At 39.9% G+C, this 24,023-nt stretch overlaps 1 protein-coding gene and 1 long non-coding RNA gene across 3 annotated transcripts; one reads left to right on the top strand and one right to left on the bottom strand.

The window, feature by feature from the left end:
• Positions 1-243: 243 nt before the first annotated feature.
• On the bottom strand, positions 244-14,069 carry vegfab (vascular endothelial growth factor Ab). Of its 2 annotated transcripts, XM_010739287.3 has the most exons (8): positions 13,464-14,069; positions 11,548-11,590; positions 10,422-10,618; positions 9,498-9,574; positions 7,241-7,264; positions 3,699-3,773; positions 1,930-2,079; positions 244-1,721 (listed from the first exon to the last, which is right to left on the bottom strand). In XM_010739287.3, the coding sequence occupies exons 1-8, from the start codon at positions 13,515-13,517 to the stop codon at positions 1,700-1,702; spliced, it is 642 nt and encodes a 213-aa protein (XP_010737589.1). In that variant the 5' UTR covers positions 13,518-14,069; the 3' UTR covers positions 244-1,699. The 2 variants fall into 2 exon arrangements, with proteins under 2 accessions (XP_010737589.1, XP_010737590.1); XM_010739288.3 differs by lacking the exon at positions 3,699-3,773 and having other exon boundaries at positions 13,464-14,066.
• A 129-nt stretch (positions 14,070-14,198) lies between these two features.
• Positions 14,199-23,675, top strand: LOC113746838 (uncharacterized). The gene is made up of 3 exons (XR_003463161.1): positions 14,199-14,481; positions 15,445-15,547; positions 23,331-23,675. It is a non-coding gene; the product is annotated as an uncharacterized LOC113746838 (long non-coding RNA).
• Positions 23,676-24,023: the final 348 nt, after the last annotated feature.

The following is a 24,023-nucleotide window of genomic DNA, read 5'->3' on the forward strand; positions in this document are numbered from 1 at the left end:
TGTTGCCAACTGAAATCTCTTGAAAACACAGCATTCACAACACAGCAACCTTTTCCTTATTTTATATAAAAACAATATAATTTGAAAATAAATATGCTTTACTGTTTTACATAGACATGGAAAACATGTTAATAGTGAAGAGAGACAAAGAGAACTAATAATGAGGGCTCTAAGACTGATGGCAGAGAGGACGATGCAGATTATCCGAATTTAAAACGGTGATGGTGTCATGGTGATGTATGCTGAGCTGCTAGCAGTAGTTTATTTGTATTTGCATCTTGCAAGGAAGACAAAACACAAGTCTGCCACTTACTTAAATACTTAAATACAACTTACTAACACCTACACACAGAAGTGTGCACGGGAAAATTATGCACGTGAACACACACTCATACACACGTACACAAACACTCACATATACACACACGTTAGAAATACTACACAGCATCCACACCCTTAGATAAAGAGGGGTTGAAAAATCCAGATATGCCATCAGCACACCAGTACAAATGATCCATTTAGGGAATGTTAACAAATCATTTTTGATTTTTGTGTGTGTGTGTGTGTGTGTGTGTGTGTGTGTGTGTGTGTGTGTGTGTTTGTGTGTGTGTGTGTGTCGTAGCCATCAGTGACCTTACACATGGGGGATAGGACAGCTACAGGTACATAACACTGTATATATAAATAGACCAAATTAAATATGGGTAGAAGACTGAATACTGAAAAATACTCTATAACATTATAAATTACCTAGAATGGACTATATTAAGTATGTACAAGTTCAGAAAAGAAGATGTAAGATGTAATCAATGAATTCTGTATTGAGTTCAACAACTAAGAGAACTACGTTGACAATCCCCTCTCCTAAAAAAGGAAACAAAAATAATTTAAAAAGCACTCGAAAGATTTCTCAGTACATTTTGTGAGGCACAGTTTTTCAAATGGAATCAAACTACAGTATAGGATGTTTTCAGTGGTTTTCATGTAGGGCATAACAAAATATTAGATGGTATATTGATAACCAGTATCCCTTTAAAAGTATATGGCACTCCAGAGTCTCTTCTCCTGCACGCTGATCACAATGTTGACATTGTGTAAGTCCATGTCAGTCCTGCAATTTCCTCACAGGGAAAGAAGCAATATCATAATAAGAAACTCAAGATTCAAGGTTTCCATCAGCTGTCCCGGTAGTCCTGCTCTTATACTCCAAAAGAAAAAGTTGACATTGGCTGACGAAAATCCATCCATCATTTTTTTTAAATGAGAGTGCTCCCGTGTCCTCTTCGGCCTCACTCGCTGTTTTTAGCAGTTATTTATATCTTTAGATTGAGAGGTTTTGCAATTTATGATTGATACACAACCACAGTAGAGTCATATCCAGTGAAGTAATTGCATACAATGAATTGACAACAAAACAACACCTGCGTCACAAGCCTGTTAGAAATGATGGGTTGATGGGTTTAGTTATTTGTTTCTGTAGCAGCATAACAATTCTGTACTTTTTTCTCTTTTATCATGGTCTATATACACACAGATATACAGTGGGAGGAAACTTCAGTTCTGTCTCTCTTTTTTGTTCTCTCTCAGTCTGTCCAAGGGGAATGCTTTCCACAGAAAACGGTTCAAAGATCAAAGTGCTGTGCTGTGAAATATCTTTAGAATATTCCTTCATCTTGTACATCTGGTGCTCCCACCTCTCTCATCTTCTTGGCTTGTCACATCTAATCAAGAAGAAACGAATAAACAGTTATAAAAAAGGTTATGTTGCAGGAAATATAGTAAAAACAATGAGAGACAATTTGCCTCTACGGGACCTTAAAGAAGGTCTTAAACCTCTAGGTTTCCCAACAGGTTACCCCAAGGCCAAAGATATTTAGTACTGGAACAGGAGTTATAAGTTATGGTTGCACTTTGGCTCTCTTAACTCACTTGCAGGTCCTCTCGTTGAGCTCTAGCTGGCGTTCTTTACAGTATTCATCTGTGTGTTTGCAGGAGCACCGGCAGGTTGCAGGATCCTGTATGAACAAACGCTTTCTTCTCTCTGAGCAGTGATCACAACATGGCTCACAAACACTGGACCTAGACAGACAGACAGACAGACAGACAGACAGACAGACAGACAGACAAAGGTGGGGAGGAAGTGGGAGAGAGGCAGATTATCATAGTGTACAATTACCGACCATAAGAAAGGCCACCCTTAGGTCAACCATTTCGTATGCTCCAAGCCACAGCCCGACAAGTTGTACTGCATGTGACAGTTGGGTAGTATTGCACGCGGGTTCCCACAGAGCGGGCAAACATTCAAGCAGTAAAATTACCCTCCCCCCACGCCCCCCAAACCCTCCTTCGTTGATTGGACCACTCGCAAATGCCTTGTATGTGTTAGACATGCAGTGAGCAAAGCTCTGGTTTGGTTCATGCAACACAAAATGACACATATTGGCATTGAATTGCAGGTCAATGACAGCACACTTCTTGCTCTCACAACTCCTGACAAAGAAGAGTCAAGGGTCTGCTTGGTGCACCATTAAGACAAAAGTAATTTTATTGAGTGAAAACTGAAGACTATATTTCCCACAGAGAAACATTAGGTTCAGAACAGAGGCTGAAAGAAGTGACAATTCTTCTCAAGGAGGAGAAAATGGACAGATAAAGGCTCAGGTGCTCTATTCAGATCTCAATATACAGATTACAGATGAACACAAAGACATGTATTCTTTCACAGCATGAGCACTGAAGAAACATGAGATCATCTTTATGTTATTTTTTTGAATAAAACAAATGCTTTTGTATCATTTCAGAGACAAAAGCAAGCAAAGAAAGACACAAAACAGTACTTGCTAAACAATTTGCTGGTTTACAAATCCCCCATAGCAAAACAACAAAGAAAGAAAAAAGGCAAGAGATAGCCATCACTCATATCTTTACATTACATACAAAGTACCAGCATTATGCATGGGACAGCAAAAAACCTGTTTGTAAAGATTAAAAGAACAAAGAGTGGAAAGGAGACAGGTACGAGACACAGCAAAGCAGCACAGACTCAACACTGAACACAGGACTGTGATTACAATCCTGGTGATCCCAACACAGATACCAGGACAGTATGAGCTGTTCTGCAAAGCCATGCTGGTGGAGCTGTGATCTGTTTCAGTAGAAGGTTCAAGTTACAGCTAACAGCCGATCTGTTTATTCGAGCTACTTTAAACAAACCCATTATCAGTCATAAAACTGGCTATCTGACAAGATGTTAGGGGCAACTTGTACATGAAGTTTCTACTGCTTTTCATGATACGCTGCTGTATCTCACCCCAACCATCGACCCAGTCTCATGCACAGAGAGAAATGTTCTCGAGTTCGTAAGGTTGGGGGGAGATTAGATGAGTATTTTGACAGGTGGAGGTGAGTTGTGGTTCATTTTTTATGAGGTGGTTTATGGCCAGCAAGTCTGCTGTACATTCCTGGTTGTCGTTATGCAAAGTTTTGCTAAAGCTACTTAGCAAAACATGTTAGCTTATTCTCAGCATGTAGAACATGACTGATGGGACAAAGTTAGCACAATACATGGAAGCAACATGCGAACTGCTGCGGGCTAATGCACAAATTAAAATGGGCAAATTAGCTCCTCCCAAATGAGCTTAATTATGAGAAGCGCAACACTCAGGTGCAGGTAGGTGGAGAAGGCGGAGCTGACATACGCATCGTGAATTGTTTTGTCACGGTTTTTCTTTCGTTTTCTCTTTTGGCCTTTACCCTTGCCTTTCCGGGATTTTCTGCAAGAGAAAAAGGACAACAACGCAGAGAGATGCCTGAGAGATTGCGGTGTTAACTGATGTGTTTAGAAAGCCCTGGACACTTATTAATGATGATTTTTTAAATTGTTTTTTTTTATTTCTGTAAATCAAAGAGCTAAACAAGCAGCCATTCAAAAACAAGTTATTGTTGAATTTGATTACTGTAAATGATTAAATGATCATAATATTATGAGAAAGGCATTATGCAGTGTTCACATGTGATGTCTTAAATAAACAATTTGAATGAATTCAAAGATTGCAGCACACAAAAACTGTTGAAATGAATTCAAAATTTGCTTTTTAAATGAAGAAGCAACCGATGAAATGCGTCATGGTAGACCCTCCCACAGTAAACAGCTTAATGTATGTGTTTTCCACACAACCTATAATATCAAATGTTCCATTTAAAGCCTAACTTTATTTTCCAACTTGGGTTAAAAAAGTTTTTTTTTTTTGTAAAACAGTACAATGACTTTGCAGACTATAAGCGATTATTGGCTGGGACTTTTGGCTCGGTCGACTGTTCTGAAATTTCCCAGATGGATTGAGGACAATGAACTTGGACCTAACCAAAACTGCATCTTTCAGTCTATCTAGGTCAACTCTTTATGGCTGATTCAACGTGTTTCAGACCACAGCACAATGAGAGCAACTTTGTAAAGCATACACCTGGAGTTTCACAGGTGTAGGCTGGAATAAAATATCAGGATACGTGTTCAAATGAACGTGTTCAGCTGGGTCGAGCAAGCTTTTGCTGTCTCAGATATACACAGTGATACAGAAAACTAAGAAATGCAGAACAGTGTTGTGACGTGTCTCTATGGTCATTGATGGTTACTATAGTGCATCGATGCTGAAAAGGTCTGAAAAGTGAAGTCAACGTGGAAGTCTCTCAAACGTCTATTCTTTTTAATGGCCAGCAGGCGGCAGAGCACTTGGTTGGTACAAAAAAGCCTGAATGTGTTATGGAAAAAAAAGGACTTCTTTTGATTTATTTTCCTTTTAAAGAGTTTCCTCATGACTTTATGGTCTCAGTCTCTAGTTTCAAGTGTCTTTCCATACAGCATTATGTTCGTGTTTTGAATTACACTCACATTTAAAGTAAAATAGATGTTTGTCTAGCGCAACACACTGACTGACGAAACTCAGATCAAACTGTCAAACTGGCAGTGCCGATCAAGTATGAATCAAGTGTACTGTTCAGCTGTAATTTGATTTTATAACTAGGCAAGCTGACATTTTTTCCTACTTAATAAACCAAGCATAGCCCAACTCGCATGCATCACCCACCAGCTGCACGCTCATGTCCAAATATGGTCATTTCTGGCTCTGCAAAACCACGATGGCAACGTCCATAATGCCAAACGTGAAGCTTTAAAATGGTTGTCCATGAGCTGGTGGGTGACGTCACAGTACTACTTCACAATTATTCTGTGGCCACTGAAATATGACGTTTCCTTTGACCTAAGAGGCATTTTTTTCAAGCAGCAGGTTTGGTATTCAAAGATATTTTCATGATCTCATTGGTTCCTGCTTTCTGTTCAGATTGATAAAAGTTTTTCTGTGGAAAGACAAACTTTTAAATCCAATATCGCCACACACAAAGTGCTGCTTTGGTCATCTTCTCCTTTACTGGAACCTATAGTAAGTTTGCTATGCAAGCCGTGCAAACAGCCAATTCAGTCTGTGTAAACATTGCATTCAAACGGTTTTGCCCCCTGGAACTAAAACCCGCAACTAAATAACATGTAAAAACAAGACAAAGAGTCTACAGCCGCTCTGTGAGGTGGCACAGTAGTGGATTCTCACATTCTAACATAGTATATTCACTATGCCAATGCTAACATGTATAAAATTTTTACCCATGCATCAACCTCCGTAGCTGTGAAGTGAGCCATTTGAGACTGGCCACAGAAGAAGTCACTCTCCATAAGCGTTCATTAAAATGAACCAACTTCACAGCAGTCGATCTTATTGACAGGTAGAGAGAAGGGTGCCATTACAGGATGTGTGTTTGAGCAAGCAGGTTTTATTCACATCTTTGGCCACGTCTTTAGAGGTCATGGCAGAGCCAGGACTGCCAAGTTGATGACGGCCAGAGCCACAACGGCTCTTCAGAAACCTATGGGTGGCGTCATGGATACTACAGTACGTCCATGTTTTATGCTGTGTATGTTTTTACCATGTTCACCATCTTAGTTTAGTATGTTAGCATGCTAACATTGGCTAATTAGCACTCAAAATGCAGACGAGGCTGATGGAAATGTCGTTAGTTTTGCAGGTATTTAGCCATAGAGCAAGGAACGCCCTAATAATGAAACTCTATGAAAGGTCAAGGGTTCAGTTCTCCTCTGCAGATGATGAATGAGTTTGCCAATTGTCACGACAAACCGGTCGCTAGCTGAAGTCACAAATGACGATAAGTCAGACACAGCTGGGATACGATGACGAAAATGACACCGTTCAAGAAGGATATGGAACAGGAGGAAACAGATGTGTTCAAATGTCATTTCCTCTTTAAATGTTCAAAATTTCACAACCTCAGCAGAAGGACTCAGCCTAACAGATCTCCAGAGACTTGTCACCACTGTGAGGTCAGTGGCCAACGGTAAAACTAACATGAAAGTATGAAAGCAACAGAATCAGGAGTTGAACGACCCTTAGACCATTGCTTTGTAGATGCACCCCACAAGAGCCGGACTCATAAACAGTTAAAACAAGGTTAAAGAGGGTCTGAAAAGTAGACCTTATCTATATGACAGACGACCTGATATAAATACAAAATACAACCAACAACCACCCTGCGATAGAAGGATATTAACAACTGTTCACAGAAGGAGGATTAAAGAGTTTAAATGACCCTTAGCGCCCTCACTTCTGTTGCATGGGGAGAAGAACACTTAAGCAAGGGCCATAAACACAAAAGTTTAACCGGTCTTCAAAAACACTGTTATCTATATCATAGCAACAGGAGTAACAGAAGTTAGGTGGGATGTAAAGAAGAAAAGAGAGGAATGTAAAGATGAGATAGAAAAGGGTGGAAAGGTGTAAAGGACAGTTATAAAGAGGGCAATGAACCCATCAAGTGTCAGTCATTCACCTGAATAGATTATGGTGGTATTCCCCGCGTTTATCACCTGAGAGCTGCATGCGTATGTAACGTAGCTTCTCTGCTCAGATTTTAATGAAATTGTATCTTTGTGGAGTGTTTTGTGCATGTTTGAGTGTGTCCACGTGAAAGGAAATGGAGAGATAGAGGAAAAGAGTGTGAGATAAATAACAGATCAATTAAGTCAGGAAGAGCATGTTGGGTAATGACGGAAACCTCATAAGTTACAGATGACTGAGAGTGAGAGTTGTGCAAAACAGGAAAAAGATCAAATCTCAAATCCTCATTGTTTCCCCTGAAAAACCTAATGTTTATGCAGAAAGAGTGGTGTACTCACTTTTCTTTCACTTCTTTCTTTAACCTGAAAGGCAGGGACAAAACAACCTGGCATTAGATCACATCATGCTGTTGTTTCCATGTAAACAGATACATATCAAGATCATCAGAGACCAGAGGCTCATTATCAGCATGAGTGGCCTCCCATCAATCTTTTCAAATCATGTTACGTCAGAGTCTTTTACCAGAAACTGTGATAAAACTGGCTTTCACTTTCAGATGTTTGATTTAGTAAATTAACCACATTTGCTGGGAAATAATGCAGGCACACAAAGGGGTGGGTTCACAGATGGATAAACACACACACATGAAAAAAATAGCAGGTTAGCAGGTTTGTTTCATTTCTTGTCCGTGTGACGGCTCTTGCCAATAACTGAGTGTGAAGCAATAAATTTGTCTGGCAACAGTTTTTCAAAAGGGTTAGGAAACTGTGTTTTATTCAGAAGGGTCACGGACACACTGCCAGGTTTCTATTTGAGAAATAATTTTACATAAATATGAATAAAGCATGAAGGCATGCGGTATACATACGTATACACTCATGCCTTATTCATATGTACATTATCTGAAGATGACTGAAAAATGTTGGTTGCATGTGCTACTTCAGATGCACTGAAATCTGTTCAAGAATCAAAAGTAAAAGTATTAAACAGACAGAATGGTCCTTTAAATAATGTTGCATTGAAATTGTTGTGACTGTTTTCAGCATTTAAATGTTAATGAATGATAATAATCCTTCAAATTTCCATTAAATCAAACCCCTTTCTTAAACTAGTAGATCTTATTGTTAGTGGCGGAGTCCACCTTTTTCACGCTGGCTTCAAATTGCCTTTTTAAGCACAAGGAATTCACAAGAAATCATGCACCATGTAGTTTGGTGTTACTGTTTTTTTACCTTTTTTTTTAATCTGTAATTTTATCTCATTGATATCAGCGTCACTGTTTTCTGTTCCCTCTCCTGCAGGTGTATCTGAGCTGTATAAAGTTACTGCTAATTGCGTAATGCAAGTCCTTCAAAATTAATGGAATTAATGTACTTCGGTACTTTACACCACTGGTTGTAAGCCATGTGACATATTATTTGTTTTTCTGACTACATCTAAAACATCTAACACTTTGGCAGTGACTTGGCGATTTGTTATTAGCACTTAATGCCTGTATGTCATTTTGAGAGGAAGTGCTAAATATTTATAGATCGTAGCCTCTAAGATTTTATAAAGGTACTCTAAAGGTTTACAGCTACATTCAAATGGTTTTACAATGAAGCATTGTGCCATCTTAGAGAGCAATAAGTTCAGAGTGATATTTCTTTATAGGACACGGGCTCCACAGATAGACTGGTGCAGCCTCACACATATGTCAGATTTAATAGCTCAGAAAACCCCCCAACATAAAGTGACAAAAGACTTTGGCCCTTGGCCAAATGTCTTCTCGACAATGTTTGTTTGCTTGTTATATTTCCTGTCAACGTGGGAGGATGATGCATGTCCCCTCTGTGTTGTTGTGTCAGATTTTACTAATTCATGTCACCCGGCTCAAATCTCGGCCTCCGTAAGGATTCTGACAAAACATCAGAGATCACCTCTGCAGCTTCCAACAGAGGCCCAAGAGCAATGAACATTATATTTGTTCACGATTGGCACGCATAGTGAAATAGTCATTTGGAGATGATAATATGAGGATGAAATATTTACTGTTGCCTCGTTTCACTTTTGGGAACAATCCAATTCTGTTGAGCCAGTCAAACTTGAACGGAGCGCAAGGGCGCAACACTAATTCAAACCACATTTACTGTAGTTCCAACACTTATCTCTGACTTTACAGCGGATATATAAGCTGCCTATCAAAACAAAAGACAGCAATAACAAATACATCAAATGTAAAAGTCAGAGCTCATTGTGCCAAAAACCTATCCAGAAGAAGTGGCCTTACTGTGAGTAGAGGCCACAAAGAAGACACAGTACTCATCTAAAAGATCAATAACTAAAGCTATGCAGGTCGAGGTATGACCTCTGCGTGCCACAGAAGTAAAACAAAGGATTAGTGAGCAGTACTCAGACTAATGCATCTCCTTCACTTGATATCATGGAATGAGGATAAATGAAAGCAATATGGAGGAAACAATTAAAGATAAGGAGTGAATCTACCTGATATGGATCTGTTAGATATGTCAGAAAACAATAATGGTGTGTTTGTCCGACCTCTGCACAAATGCATGTACATCGTGTGTGTTGCAGTGTGTGTTCAGGGTTTCTTACCTACACTCACATGCGCTGTGTTCTGTAAAGCTCATAAATATGTCGTTTTGTTGCCTTTGGGGTTTTATTCTTTTTATCTGTAAAAAAGAAAAGAAAAAAGAGTTTGTTACAGATTTGAATTAAATATCTACAGTATTCTTAAACTTCTTGATCTCAGCGTTACAATCACAGCATTAAAAAAAACAGACTGACCAACGTACCAGACAGGGATCAAACACCCAGGAGAAAGAGGATCTACATGTATTAAGTTTAAGGTGAAACGATTAGGTGTCACATCTAGAAGTTTCAAACTGGTTTGAGTGCAAACCAACGTGCAGATTAAACATCAGATCCGTGGGGAGCAATGACGATACTGCAAACTTCCTAAATTTATTAAACTCCACAGTTTAAGGTTTGGCTGATGCTCTCATTGGCAACACTAACTGTTTATCTAACTCTTGTACTATTCGTATGAAGACCAGCGGATGGAATAATGAATCCACATGCCAGTTTTCTAGAAATTACATTAAAAATGTGCAATACTTTTGGATTGTAACTTGACTACTGCGTATATAATGGATGAAAAAACATGAATAAGAGACTTTTACCCCTCATTTGAAATGATTTTTAACCCCTCAGCAATCCAGAGGATAGACTGACTTGAGATGGGGTGAAAATTTAAGTACGTGGTTGAGCAGATGACAGATGAGCAGCTTTTGAGCAAACAGCAGGAACACTTATGCCAACCAGAAGGGCACTTTGAGGACTTTGCTCTAATCAGAGTGTACAATGTGGGCAAAAATAAGTGTTAAGCTGTCAATTCAGGGTACAGACATATCCTGGATAAATAATTAAAAGAAGTCGACCCACTGTCACTGTCACCCCTGCGAAACTGCACAAAACACCCAGTACAGTACAGCTGCTGAAAATATTAACGCTGCTGACCTCCATTGTAATGTTATAGCTGGATGTGGGCATACACTGCAGCATCTCATCATTGCAGCATCCGGCGCATCGCGTCAACACCACGCAGGACGGGATGAAGATGTGCTCCACCTCCTCCGGATACTCCTGCAGAATCTCCACCAGCAGCTCCCGAGGCTTACACAGACTTTTATTGTAGACCTCCATTAAAGGGATCACTGGGAGACAGAGTCACATTGTACAGGGGTTATGAAATGGCAGCGCTGCTCTTATCTACACCACTGACATCGAATACTACAATGCTGTAACAATGACACACACACCGAAAAGGAGATGAGCAGTAAAAGCGCTGGCAGGCTCTCAAGGGAGTCAAAGAGAGGAGATACACATACATGCATGCATGCACACACACGTTTTACTTTCTATTAGTCCATTGAGAAGCACTATTTTTTTTTTACTAGTTTATATGGTTTGTTTATTTGAGTTTTAAATACTTTAACAGTTACTTACTGTGTATACTGACCCTGTTCTGTGAATTATTATTTGCTGGACCTGAGTGTCACCCCACTTTTGTAGCTTTATTTCTGCCTCACTGTGATTCAGTACACCCTCAGTATATTTCCCCCCTCTTTCTCTGTCTCTCTCTGTCTTTGCAGGAATTCTGTTCTTGAGAAAGATATTAGCACACAGACATGCAACACCTCCAAAATATCACTCAGAGACTAAAACAACCCCTAGCCTGACAGCCCTCTGGGAGGCCAAACCAAATAGACATAGCCTGAATAATATCATGAAGTTCAGCTTCTTGATTGTCCATATTAGATTGGGAAATGCTGGGGTTGTGCAAATCGAAATCGTGAGCCAAGAGGGTGAAATTCCATTCTATAAATGTGTCTGGTCACCATAACATTTCCCCCAGTTCAACCTCAAACAAGAAGAAATGCTTTACAGCATGAAGACATCTAAATGTTGAGTTGAGGGGGGGTGGACGTGGACAGGGTCAAACTATGAAGTTGTCCACCAGGAGGCGATCATTTCCCTTCAATGTCAAGGTGAACCTCAAACCAGCCCTTTTTTCTATTGGCTGTGTGCCAGCCAGGGAGCCCAGTGCAGACTGTATTCCCACGGTGCCCTATGGGACACCTACCGTCATGTGGACCTCTTTCTGTTTCCTTCGGTATGTGGGCACTCTGCAAGAAGAGAGAGAGAGAAAGAGAGGAGAAAAAGAAGAAAGCTATTAGTTGTGCAAGACTTCATGCCTTTATCCACAATTGCGCAAAAAATATATATTTACATTTTGACATTTCTGTTGCAGAATATGAAAAGCACATTATGTATCTTATCTTGGTGTAGCTCATATAACAATATAGGGGTCACAGGTTTATATACGTCTTCTAGAAGCACTGAGAAGTAACATTCATGTAGTTTTTAGATGTTGGACATGTTCACGAATGTCACATCAGCTAAGAGTTATGATTAATATATAATGAAATACATGTGTCATCACTTTGTTTTATGTGGCTTTAGTGGCCAAACGTTTGACCATGTGCCAAATCCTACCACATCAGCTACGTGACAGAACTTCAACTGTGGAGTTACTGTTACCAAATCCTTAATGTGTGCCTCCGCTGCCTCTTGGCAACGCGGATTAATAACAGTTGCCATTAAAACCAGTAAGAATTTCAGCCTGCTACTTTCCCTCACAGGGGGTACCTGTCACCACAGCAGTCAGATCACAAAGGATTTTTGGCAACTTTCCATCCGTGCGTGCATCACGCACAAGTTCACGCACATCACACACAAGCACAAACACGCGCCATCTCCCTCTCTCTCTCTCACACACACACATATGAGCGCGCGCATCTCGCGCAATAACTCGTCAATATTGCGTGAGATTTAATCCTGCAGTACCGGCTTGTATTCAGTGAGAAACTTTTTTTTTTCTTCAATTCTCCTTATTCCTTAATGAAAAGTGAAAAAGAAAAAAAAAAGATCTGGTTGTGTGGGTGTCGCAGTCTCCACCCACTTCTGGTGGCGTGAGTGGGACCAACCCTGTGGGCTGAGAGACCCCAGGCCCTCCATTAAAAAAAAAAAAAAAACACGATATATTATTAATGGACAAGTGTGAAGCTGCAAACACCGGCCTACTTTAACCGTGTGATGATAGGTCGACTGATTATTATTATTGGCAGATGAGTGAGCATCCTGGTATTATTTAGCGTTGATTGGGTGACTTGGCTCTCATTAAATTAAATAAACACTGCACTCTGGAGGAGGGGGAAATTTCATTAGCTTACTCACTTGAGATGCGCAAGAGAGAGCTGTGCTGCTAAAACATCCTTTGCTTAAACTCCTATTAGAAATAATCTTTCAAAGTCCAGTCATGCTGCTGTTAAAGTGGCATGTTGTTGTATTTTTTTCACCTTGGAACCTTTGCTCAAAGCCAGCATGGGCACACTGCACTTGATTAATGATTAGATGGGAAACTATTTACAGTGCGCTGTCAAACTGCCATTAAATCCTCTAAGTCCTAACCTGATTGATCTGTGATATATTGCTTTGTTTTGTTCCGAGTGTTGAGTTTCAGCGTGGAAAGAAAGTCATATTTCTTCTCACTGAAGCGGACTAACCACGAGATTAGTCTCAGTGCCAGGCGTGAACCTGCTCACATGTCCTAATTCAGAATGGAGCCACTGCGCCTTTAAAGCGTAATAATATCTCCAAGGTGGTTTTAGAGCAGGCCTGCAATCACCCAGCGTCAAACTTCACAACATTATTTAAAAACCATCACATACGCCGCATTTGCAACATAAAAAGCGCACCACCCACGAGTGTGTGGGTTAGGTTTATATAGTGTCGGCTTTGCGTAATGGCTGTTTAAATCTCTCCAAAGCCACTAAACATTTCAGCTTGTTTAAACATGAGCGATGACCTAGACAGAGGAAAGGCAAGGACGAGCTACACATTAATGACTAGTGGCTACATTACGCAAATAGAGGTCAACTGATGTTTCTTTCCCTCTCTCTCTCTCTCATTCACTCCAGTTCGCTCTCTGCAACTCACCTTGACAGCTGACAGCGTCAAAAATAATAGTGTCAAACTGTCAATAAAGTTCATGGTGTTGGAAATCCAATCCAAAGGCAAGCGACGTTTTAAAATCCAAGTGGCCAATGTGGCGATATGTTCTCAAACAACAACAAGTACAACAACACAAGTGGACCGGCTAAAACTTCTCTAAACAAGGGACAGGGGGTTGTAAAGGCAAATCCATGTTGGTCCCGTTGTCGGGGTCGAAGCATAAAATCCTTTGCGCATAACTTCTTTCTTTCTCAACTGTTGCCAATGATTTTCAAGATATCCAGAAACACGAGAATCCAAGACCCACAACGTCTCACATTGTTCCGCAGCAGACCTTTATTTTCTTGCAAGGGAATAGCAATCAACATTACAAAAATAATTCCATGCTTATCCCAGCCGTCTCCAAGTATCTGTTCATTGGAAACTTGTAACTCCTATGTGCAACTTGAACCCATGGACCAGGACCGCCCTGAGAGATACTCGCTCCCCCAAAAACTTCTATGTGTTCTGTTCTCTCTTCTTCTTCATTTATTCCTGTCACTGCGCACTAAAGCGGCTCAGCTCTCGGAGAGCGTCCACCTCTGCCGCTGTCTCTGCGTGAAGTGGTTACTAACAGGACGTGGATGATTGCCTGGATTATTAAAACGTGCGTCCCCTATGGGTTGATATGATATACAGCACCGCGCGCGGTTCAAAAGTTTCGACTGCTCTTATTGAACGACTCATGTGACCACATCCATTTCATCATCTCCACATGTCATGTACCGGCTGCAGCTTTTGCGCATGCCTTAAAAATCAAACATGCACAGTCTAATATGAGCAACTGTAGTATTTTTTGATGTGCTTTATGTTGTGGTTTATATACACACTCCTTTTTAAATTAAGATTTGAGATGATGCAATTATATATTTTACGCACGGATACTGTAAATAATATGACCTTGGACGCTCCCCTCGTTAAAGAAATCCTTCATCAAACGTGTATATACTCTGGTTAATTTAAGGTGAGTGCCACCTTCTTATTTCCAGTAGTTCTGCTGATATTACTGCTAATATTTTCCAGCCTTGTGGCTCCTCTGGGTTTGTAGGAGAGCGTGTGTGCCCGGACACGTAGCCGATACGTCTGTCTGTGTGTAATCGTGTGCGTGCGCCGCGCAACGTTTCAGTGTGTGTGACGGCATGAGCGGTGTCTCCGCATCGCGCCGGTCACACTCATGGAAAGTAGGACTAAGCGCGTCGTGTCACCTCATTGACGGAGAATGGGTTTTCTGTGCGATGTCCCGGTCAGGTGGTCAGGCTGACCGGTGGTCAGGCCTCTGCTGGCCACAGCTGAGACATCACGACGAGGAAGAGGAGGGAGAGAGAAGAGAGACTGTCGGTGGTTGATAGCGAAAAAAAGCTTCACACAGCTCTTTTTATCACGACCGTGACTGCTTTTATTGTTCTTGATAATGTTAATAATGCTGAGCTATAAAAGCAGCCCATAAAAATATTGTATTGCATATAAAACTCCCCCATTAAACCTTTTTATGGAAGTAAAAGTAATAAAATATTAATATTGTAGATATGTAAGATGTATGCATGCATTTTTACAGCCTTATAAAGTATTATTTGGATAAATGTGCATAGTTACCTTCCACCACTGCAACATGTTAACTTCATTTGTGGGGGAAATTAGTGTTTTATAGATTTTTTTCATCTGCTTGTTATTGGTTATTTTTAAACCAAAAGTGGAAATGAGTTTAAATGCTAATTATCCTGATCTGATTTATTATAATTTTAGGCTATACCAAAAATAAAAGGCAATTAAAGGTTATGTAAAATATACAGGACTGCTGTCATCAATTAGTTGAATATCTCTAGACAATCCAATGTCACGTTTCTTTCCTTAAGCAGCTGATTCAAATGCTCTGAGAGTTGCTATGTCTTTTATATTCTTAGATAAAATAATTTGTGCTTGTTCACAGCTCCTCATATTATTGGTGCCCTCTGCTGGACCAACAGGCCACTGCATAACAACAATGTTGTGTCTATTCCAGCAGACACCAAGGAAGTGAAAAGAGCTGATAAGTATGTAATGACATAAGTTGGCAGCTATGTAACTGACATATTAGGCTTGCTTGCTACAACCCATACCTTACCATGCATATAAATGGAATGAGAGGAGGGGGGAAAAAAAAGAAAGAAAGAGAGACAATGAGACTTTACAGCGAGGAGAATCGAGGCATGATGGAGCGAGAAAGCAGAGAGGCAGAGTGACTGATAGATAAGGAGAAAGAGAGCTTTCAGGACAAGAAGGACTCGGCTGTCATGTAACTGGAACAGTCCTCAGAGGAGTTCCTTGGCTCGGCACACGTCCGTAGTTTAATTGAAGAATAACACTTGGGTTCATTAACGGTGTCACCAAGCTCCTCTTTCTGCTGACTCAGAGTGTGTGTGTTTGTCTGTGTGTCTGTGTGTGTGTGTGTGTGTGTGTGTGTGTGTGTGCACCCAAGTGGGCAAGGTTACAGTGGATACAGTACATGTGTAAGTGTGATCCCAGTTTATGCTGACTACACATGTGTAAACACACACGTTTTAATGAAGTGGGCCTTTCCTGAAAGTACAACAAACAGCCTCCCCTGCCAATTGATCTGCACAGTGACGGTCATAATGGTGCCAGGAAATCATGGTGATTGCTGTCAGTGATGTGAAAGTGTTCTTTAATATTACAGGAAACACTCCTTTAGCAGCTACTAAACACAAAATGACGGCTTCTTGTTTTGTAGATGCATTTTTAGTGCTATTTCCTGTGACTGCTTCAGAATAAAAGCCTATTTTAAAAGTGAGTTAGGAGAGGTGAGCATGAACAGTAAACGGTGATATCAGAGTTGAATTTACAAGCAGTAACACGAGATTACATGCATGCATGTCCTGTAATCCCTTCAAAGTTTGGATCCCGTACGAAAATGGTGGACCCCGCCACTACAATGAAAACTTTTATAAAGTGGTAATTCCATCTATCCATCCATCCATTTCCTGTAGCTGCTTATCTTCATCAGGGTCATGGGTGGCTGGAGCCTATCCCAGCTGACATTGGGTGAGAGGTAGGGTACACCCTGGACAAGTTGCCAGTTCATCACAAGGTCATAGATTGCAGAAAGGAAATACAAAAAGAAAATTTTAATTAGAAAAATGGGTTTGGTTTTATGCTTTTATTCTTTAATTCTGTTTCTGTTGTGCTCATATGGGCTCATATTGTGGGTGCAGTGGGCAACAAACAGCAGATTTTTTCCTTTGTTTGTAGATGATAACCAACATGTTTTTCATTATGTACATGATCGATGATATGATCGTGTTTGTAACTCAAACATATGTACACGAACAAGTTGTTTTATTATGTTTCATTTAAATGATCAATGAATGATTTACTCTACAGAAACCACAGTGTGCGTGTGTGAGAGAGCATGTGAGGACGAAAGTCACATTGTTTAAATGTATAATGTAACAGACGCATTCCATTACCGAAAGCCTAATGGCCGACTGCCACACTCTTTTATCACCTGGCGCCAAATTACACATTCTTCCTCTCTGTTCCTTCTCCTCCTTTCCACCTTGTACACTCCCTTTTGTGTGGAAAGAAGTGATTTGCACAGCAGGGTGCTATCGGACTCAACTGCTTCACCAATCTTATATAAATTATCCAGGAATTAACCTTCAACGTGTGTCCTGATAATATGCTCTGATAACATTCACTATTAAACCTCATGTGACCGAGACGCATACAAGTGCGCACTTTTACACATACGAGCACGTCTGAAACATTAATGAGGTGTTTGTGTGTGTGACCGGTGTTAAGCAGGTTGTTTTGGGCCTCAGGCCTAGGGCCCATTATGTACGTGCAAATGTGTGTGTGTGTCTCAGATTAGGGTTTTAAAAATGAAACATCTATTGTTACAACTTTCGGGAGAAAGGATTTGTAATTCACTTGAAAATGACTGGAAAAGATGACTCCTTAAAGAATCTTTGTGTCTTATCAAATCCCAGAGACAAAGCAGCTCTTTATCTTTTGGTCAGCATTTGCCAAATGCCATTCCATTCCTCACACAAAACGGCTGACGGTCATTTGGATTCGATGCCGCACAGATGGCTTCACTCACTCCTGATAGTGGTGTTATAAATCATCAGCCAATCAGAGTTGTGACCACTGACCCTGCCAGCTGTGAGGAGCGTGCCGCACAGAGGCAGCAAATGTCCACCCAACCCTCATTATCCTCCTCCGTTATGCTCTCTTATAAGGATGAGCTGATAAGTGAAAACCTTTACATGAAGTAAGAGCTAAAGTTCAAGTACTTTCTTCTCTTGCATGTCCTTTTTCTTTAAAAAGCGATATATTCCACCCCCTCATCACTTTACTCTCTCTCTCCCTCTCTTCAGTTTATCTCCGTTGGTCAGATCTAATAACTTAGTACTCATGTACTGTCAGTCAAGCAGTTCAGAGAGTTCAAAAACCTATTTGGTCAGCGAAGAAGAAAAATAAAAGGAAAGAGCTCGAGAGAGAGAGAAGAATATACTGTACTTTAACCTGACCAAAGGCTAGACCTGTCAACATTGATCATATTCTAGTATGTTGGGACTAGCGCTGATGGACCATATGTCCAGGAAGTCGTACAGCAACAAGTAACTCTGGGAGTTACAGGACAGGAAGAGGAAGACCAATACATTATGGGTTTAAATCAGTCTTCATGAACATACATCTGCTTAGTGTAGTGTCAGACTTTCTTCTGTTCAGAGAAAGAAGAAAAACTTAATCCTGCGTGGTTACATTTGTTTGGTTTTTGCTCAGTTACTGGATATATACAGTTGCGTCTCTGTTCAGAGGCAGGAATATACACTATTCCAAGATGGATGGCTGGTGTAAATAAGTATTATTTGCATATTTGAATGAAAAGAACAAAGTGGCCAACATCAATTCATTAGTGTCTGATTTCTGTTCCCAAGTATAATAGATCATTGCATCAGAGCACTGCACTCAACATCGTCAGACTCACGATGGACAGTTAAAGGAAAAGGGATCAAATCGATATTGTCTATTTTATTCCTTGTCAAATTCTGACACCTACGTTGCCCACAATGCAACTTGACTGCAAACAGTCCAGTTAGAGGTATGAGTGTGATTCAGAGCCTCAATCACTCATTTTCAAAGTTGTAGTTTTCAGCCCCAACCAATGCTGACTTGTGTTACATCGCTTGAGGCATTTGAGCAGATCTTGGGCAGCTCCTCCTGGAGCCACAAAAAGATTTATTAAACTTTATTCACATTTAGAGTAGTACTCCTAAAGGCTTGTAAACCTACTTTTTGACAACTAAAATATTTTGTTATTTTGCATTAATTGATTTTTGGACACTTTACGGCAGTTCAGCAAACTGTGAACACCATCTTGACACATTTGGAGAAACTGCATCATATTTTATGGAACAAATGACTTCTGGTTTTTCATCTGATGTCCTACTGCTATTTCCGGAGGCACTATAAAATAAACTGCTGCCAGGCATTTTGGATGACCAAGAAGAGGATGTTTTCAGGCCCAGGGGAATGCTGACAGGGAGCGAAGCTGGTGTCGTGCCAGAATCAGAGCTAGGCAGGCAGGCAATGTAAGCGGACTCAGCAGCCTCTATGGACATAACACCAGAGGGGAAGAGAGCCAAAAGGGCGTTATGGAGAAAACTATGAAGAGAAAAGGAGAGAGTGACTGAGAAAGACACTTCCAGACAAGAGTAAATCTAGGACTGACTTTTAGTTGTTGGTGAGAGCATCCTGAACTGCTATGTCTTATGTTATTGCACTTGCTTAATATTTGGCTGCTAGCAAAGTTCTATTTTTTTGATCACAAGTAATATAATAATAAGAAATACTTGTGCACAACTGTCTTCCATAAAGTGGGGGCAACAAATTGTACAAGTACCGGTACCCATTTCTGCACAGTGCTGCTTTAAAGTTGAGGACAGATTGCTCATGAATGAAGACAACCAATGTTGACTGTTGGAAGGACCCCTGGTTTCCGTTTGTTGAGCCAAGCAAAGCTAATCTCATTGTTTAATCTGTTTCTGTCTAAATAGTACTCAGAGAGTTCCTCACTGAGAATACAAAGTAAATTTTTATCCAATCCCAAATGTCAAGTCATTTAATGAATGCTATTTGCTGTAGATATTTCAGCTTTTATCTCTTGTCAGAGGATCTTCCAGGTGTGTTTGGGAAGTCACTTTCCTTACACACACAGTCTTATCTGTGTGTGCCTTTCATTGTGTGCCTGTCACAACTCTCACACGATGACCACACAGAAATCCTCACAAGCACAAACACAAACACACAACCAATTACTTATCCCAAGGCACTACTCCTTAAAAACACCACAGGTGGCCTCAGGGATTGACCTCATGCATTGTGGAGCTGAGATAAATGCCAAGCGCATTTACCAACCTAAATATACCTGGACCTCTTTAAGCCTCTAAATTTAGTAGATAAAAGACTACACCACTGTCACTGGATACTCTCCACCAGAGAAATAGTCCCTTGAAAACTGCTGAAGGACTGTGCTATGATTATCCAGTGAAGAGGGGAATAAGATGTAGCTTTTGGGTTTTAGGATGGCTCAAGGGGTGACAGTGCTGGTCAGTACACCACTTTGGACTGACCAACAATGCACTTATCGCAACAGGTAATAGTGGATGTATTTATTCATACTTCGGCTGAACCAGCTCTTTACAATGTTTGTACTAAACCTTTTTGTCTATAGAAAAATTGTAAACTTACTATGGCTATGAAGATTGTTGCCCTTTATTTTGCCTCACATGTAATGATTGATGTACAAAAGGAACTGACACGTGTTTGTTTTTTTCCGAGCATGTAGTTCCGCTGTGCAGTTTTGGCGTTTTTATTCATTTTATTGAACAATTGCAGATTCGCCTCAGCATATAATGATACCCTCAATCTGAATTTGCAACTTATATTTTCCTGCTGAAACCACATGGAGAATACTGTAAGGCATACATGCAATGAACTCACTCCACAAGTATTTACTCCCTTGACATCAAAAGGGCCGTACCCATAAAATGCAACAATTGCATCATAAGCCTCTTGATTCATATACTTGCTCTGTAAACTCCACACTGTTATGATAACCCACCTAAACCACATTCAAACACTTTTCTTTTTTGGATTGTCAACCAATTGTTGCATTAATGTGAGGTGTGAAGCTGTGTATGTAGCTGAAAGATGTTTACACTGCTGTGTTCAATAGGTGTGTGTGTTTTTGTGAGCTGGAATTCAAGTAATCAAAAGCATGGAAATTAACCCGCAAGGTAAAAGTGTCAGGTAGAGTACACCGCCAACCTGCTCCTCCCCCCTTGAGAAGGCTATTCACTGCATTCCTGAGAACAAGAGTGTGAGAATAAAAAACACACAAATTCAATGTAAGGACATACACTTTCACATGCACACCCATATGTACATACACATGAATATACTGTACACGGGCAGCAATCCAAATGTATAGCCCAAAGGGCAAAGTTGGAGACAGTATGATGTATAGTGGCACACACAGAGACACATGTACATCTTCTGAATCACTTTTATACATATTATATCTCCACACACAATGTTACATTAGACTATAATGATACAGCAACTTTCCCACCAAGCAATAGCGTCCTGCATTTAACAATGAACATGTCATACTATTTGTCTGCCAGTCACATTCTCACCATGCCATGTGTTCAAGCTGTTTTTGTTTAGAAAGTGAGTTCAGGAGAATATGTATCTTTTTTCATGTGGTTGCAAGTAATGAGTCATTTTATGGGAAGTAACATTCAACCTGATCCAAGGAGGGAGGTACTAACATTCACTGACTGGTGTGGTTGCTTTCTGGTCATGGGAGGACACACATGATTTACACATTCAAAGTTGCTCTAATTCCCCCTCAGTAAGGCATGAATAAGCGTCATTAAGGAGTTTACGAAATCAGAGCGGGATCCTCTTTCCAACGGCATGTGAGTGCTTTCACTCAAATAACAACGTCAGGATGTTATTTTAAGGAATGATAAAGGAGTTTGTAATTATTTGATGTACCACATAAACCGTCTCACATGCCCACAGGTGGTTATAGAAAAAGGAAAAGAGATTGAGATAAGCTGCAAAAGAAAATAACTTACATCTCTATCAACTTTATGAGTACTTGTCTAAATATGTCTAAGCTAGAATTCTCCAAAAACCAAACGCTGCCAAAGAATTTGTTGCTACATGCCCTCATCAATCACACAGTGGGGAAAAAAATTACATTTTTGCACAACAATGAACAATGACTCCTCAAGATTTGCAGTTATGTTTTACACTTTCCATGAGTACAGATGCATGGCTGCTCCAGAAGCCTGCACTCCCCATTGATTGGCATGCCTGACCCTGTGACTCTGGCAGGAATAACGGACCCACCCACAAAGGGTGGGTCAGTGATGGGAAAATGATGAAACTGGGATATTGCAGGCGTTTTCTTATTCAACATAAAATTTACAGCAACAGCTTTGGTTACTTAAAAGCATCTTTTATAAGGCCCCGCTTTTTTTTATTTGTATTTTTTATAAAAGTTTCTTTATTGGCCAAAATCATCACTGGATTGATTCCTATAAATCATTCCCTTCCATTGTGTAATAATTAGAATCAACAACGTAAGAATAATTTCCCCAAAGACACATTAGCAATACTGTGCTCTGCAATCAAATTTAAAAGTGATTTCATTGACTAAAATCCCCTGATGTCCCCTGAGCAGGGTGATAAATAATAAGAATAATAAAGATAATTTACTGACCATTTGCTGAAATCATGTTAAAACCAAACCTGGAAGGAAATGACTCAATCTTAACATTTAAAAACAAAATACGGAGTTAACAGAAAAATAAATATGATTTCTGTTGTGTTTCTGTGTTGAGTAACACCAAGAATATTGTTGAAACTAAATTTGGAAATGGGAATGCAGAATGGGTAAAACAATATATATAATAATAATATATATTTATTCTTACTTTACACAGACTTTAATGTCTGTCTGATCACAAAGATCACAGTTCCACCCAAAATGTGCCCTCACTGGCTTCCCACCAACAAACAAACACTATTTAACACTATTTAAGCCAGCAGAACCCATATCTCTGTGGTTAATGGATGAGTGCTTTTACCCATGTGCTACTTGAATATCCTCAGTTTTTTGTTACAATACCCTCATAATATCAACTCTGTCATTAAACACAGATACTTTGAGGCTTGAATATACCCTTAAATTTCACTGGACATGGCTCTGTAATGTTGTGGCCTCACTGCTGTTTTGGTCTGTTCTCCATTTCAGAAGCATTTTTCCTACCAAATAGCATTTGGTCGTCAGTCCTTGGTTTTCTTTTTGTCTGTTTTTATAATCAAGAATCTGTACAGGGTGTTTTATTTTGAAAACTGACTGCATTTTTTATGCCATTTCTGTCTCTGAGCTCGCTCTGCTCTGTGTTGCTTGAAGTCGTGGCATATGTGAAACGTAGACCAGCTTCTAGAGGAATCACAATGATCTGTCATGTTTTGGAAGTAATTTCTTCATTTTGTCTCTTTATTTCACACTGTACCAATTTTTGTTCCCCTGGTGTAATCTGGCCTGTATTGGTCAACTCAACTACACAGTAGAGGTTAAGACTTACCTTGTAGAAATTTGGTAAGGTAATTGTTAAATGAATAGCAATCATATTATAACACATACATTTTTATACTATGATATACTATGTTTTTTAAAAAAAAGGTGTAATCTTGAAGATGACATGTTTTGTGCTCTGTTCCTGTCAGAGGTCACGATCACCTACGGAAAAATGCTGCTTGAGCTGGAAGGGATTGTTCAAGGCCACCTCAATGGAGCAAAATACCTGCTGAGAGAGGAAACTAAAGAAACATGATCACCACTCACACCTCTTGTGATGCCCCCAGGAAAGGACACATAGGGTGAAATATTGTCTTGTTTTTGGCTGTCCAAAGAAGCAAAAGAAGGTCAAAGTAAATTAAATTTTCCTTGGTATGTTTGTCTTTTTGGGATCAGTACACCAGCAGAGATACAACATTATTTTATATTCATTCAATACAGGAAACCAGTGTCATTTAGGGTTACTACTCAGGGGTTAATAAAGTTTAATACTATTCCAGAGAACTGATGTGGTTTGTTCATGATATTTGTGGTTTTCTCACCAGCACCAGGAACTTTAGAAAAGTCACATGGGAAAACTTCCATGAAAGTGTGTTTGTGTGTAAACAAATGTGCGTATTAAATGTATTTGTGTACGTAAGAGATAGAACCACGTAAAAGAAAATGTGTACATTACACAAGCTTGCTTTGTTTAGCTGGCAAAGTTCCAAGAAAATGAAGTTTACAGTTCAGCAAAAGTTACAACTTTTATGTTCACCATAAAACTTTTTCAGCCTAAAAAAATGACAGATTGAACTAAAAAAAACATACCTTTAATGAGGCAGATGTTAATCTAAAGAAAA

The sequence above is a fragment of the Larimichthys crocea genome, chromosome XI (assembly GCF_000972845.2).
Source record: "Larimichthys crocea isolate SSNF chromosome XI, L_crocea_2.0, whole genome shotgun sequence".
Taxonomy (NCBI): domain Eukaryota; kingdom Metazoa; phylum Chordata; class Actinopteri; family Sciaenidae; genus Larimichthys; species Larimichthys crocea.

Excerpts from the sequence above, each read along its gene's own strand:
- vegfab (XM_010739287.3), bottom strand. The coding sequence starts at position 13,517 with ATGAACTTTATTGACAGTTTGACACTATTATTTTTGACGCTGTCAGCT. Across the intron at positions 10,619-11,547 it reads AGAAAGAGGTCCACATGACG|TGATCCCTTTAATGGAGGTC; the intron begins GTAGGTGTCCCA and ends TCTGTCTCCCAG. Across the intron at positions 1,722-1,929 it reads CTCAACGAGAGGACCTGCAA|ATGTGACAAGCCAAGAAGAT; the intron begins GTGAGTTAAGAG and ends CTTCTTGATTAG.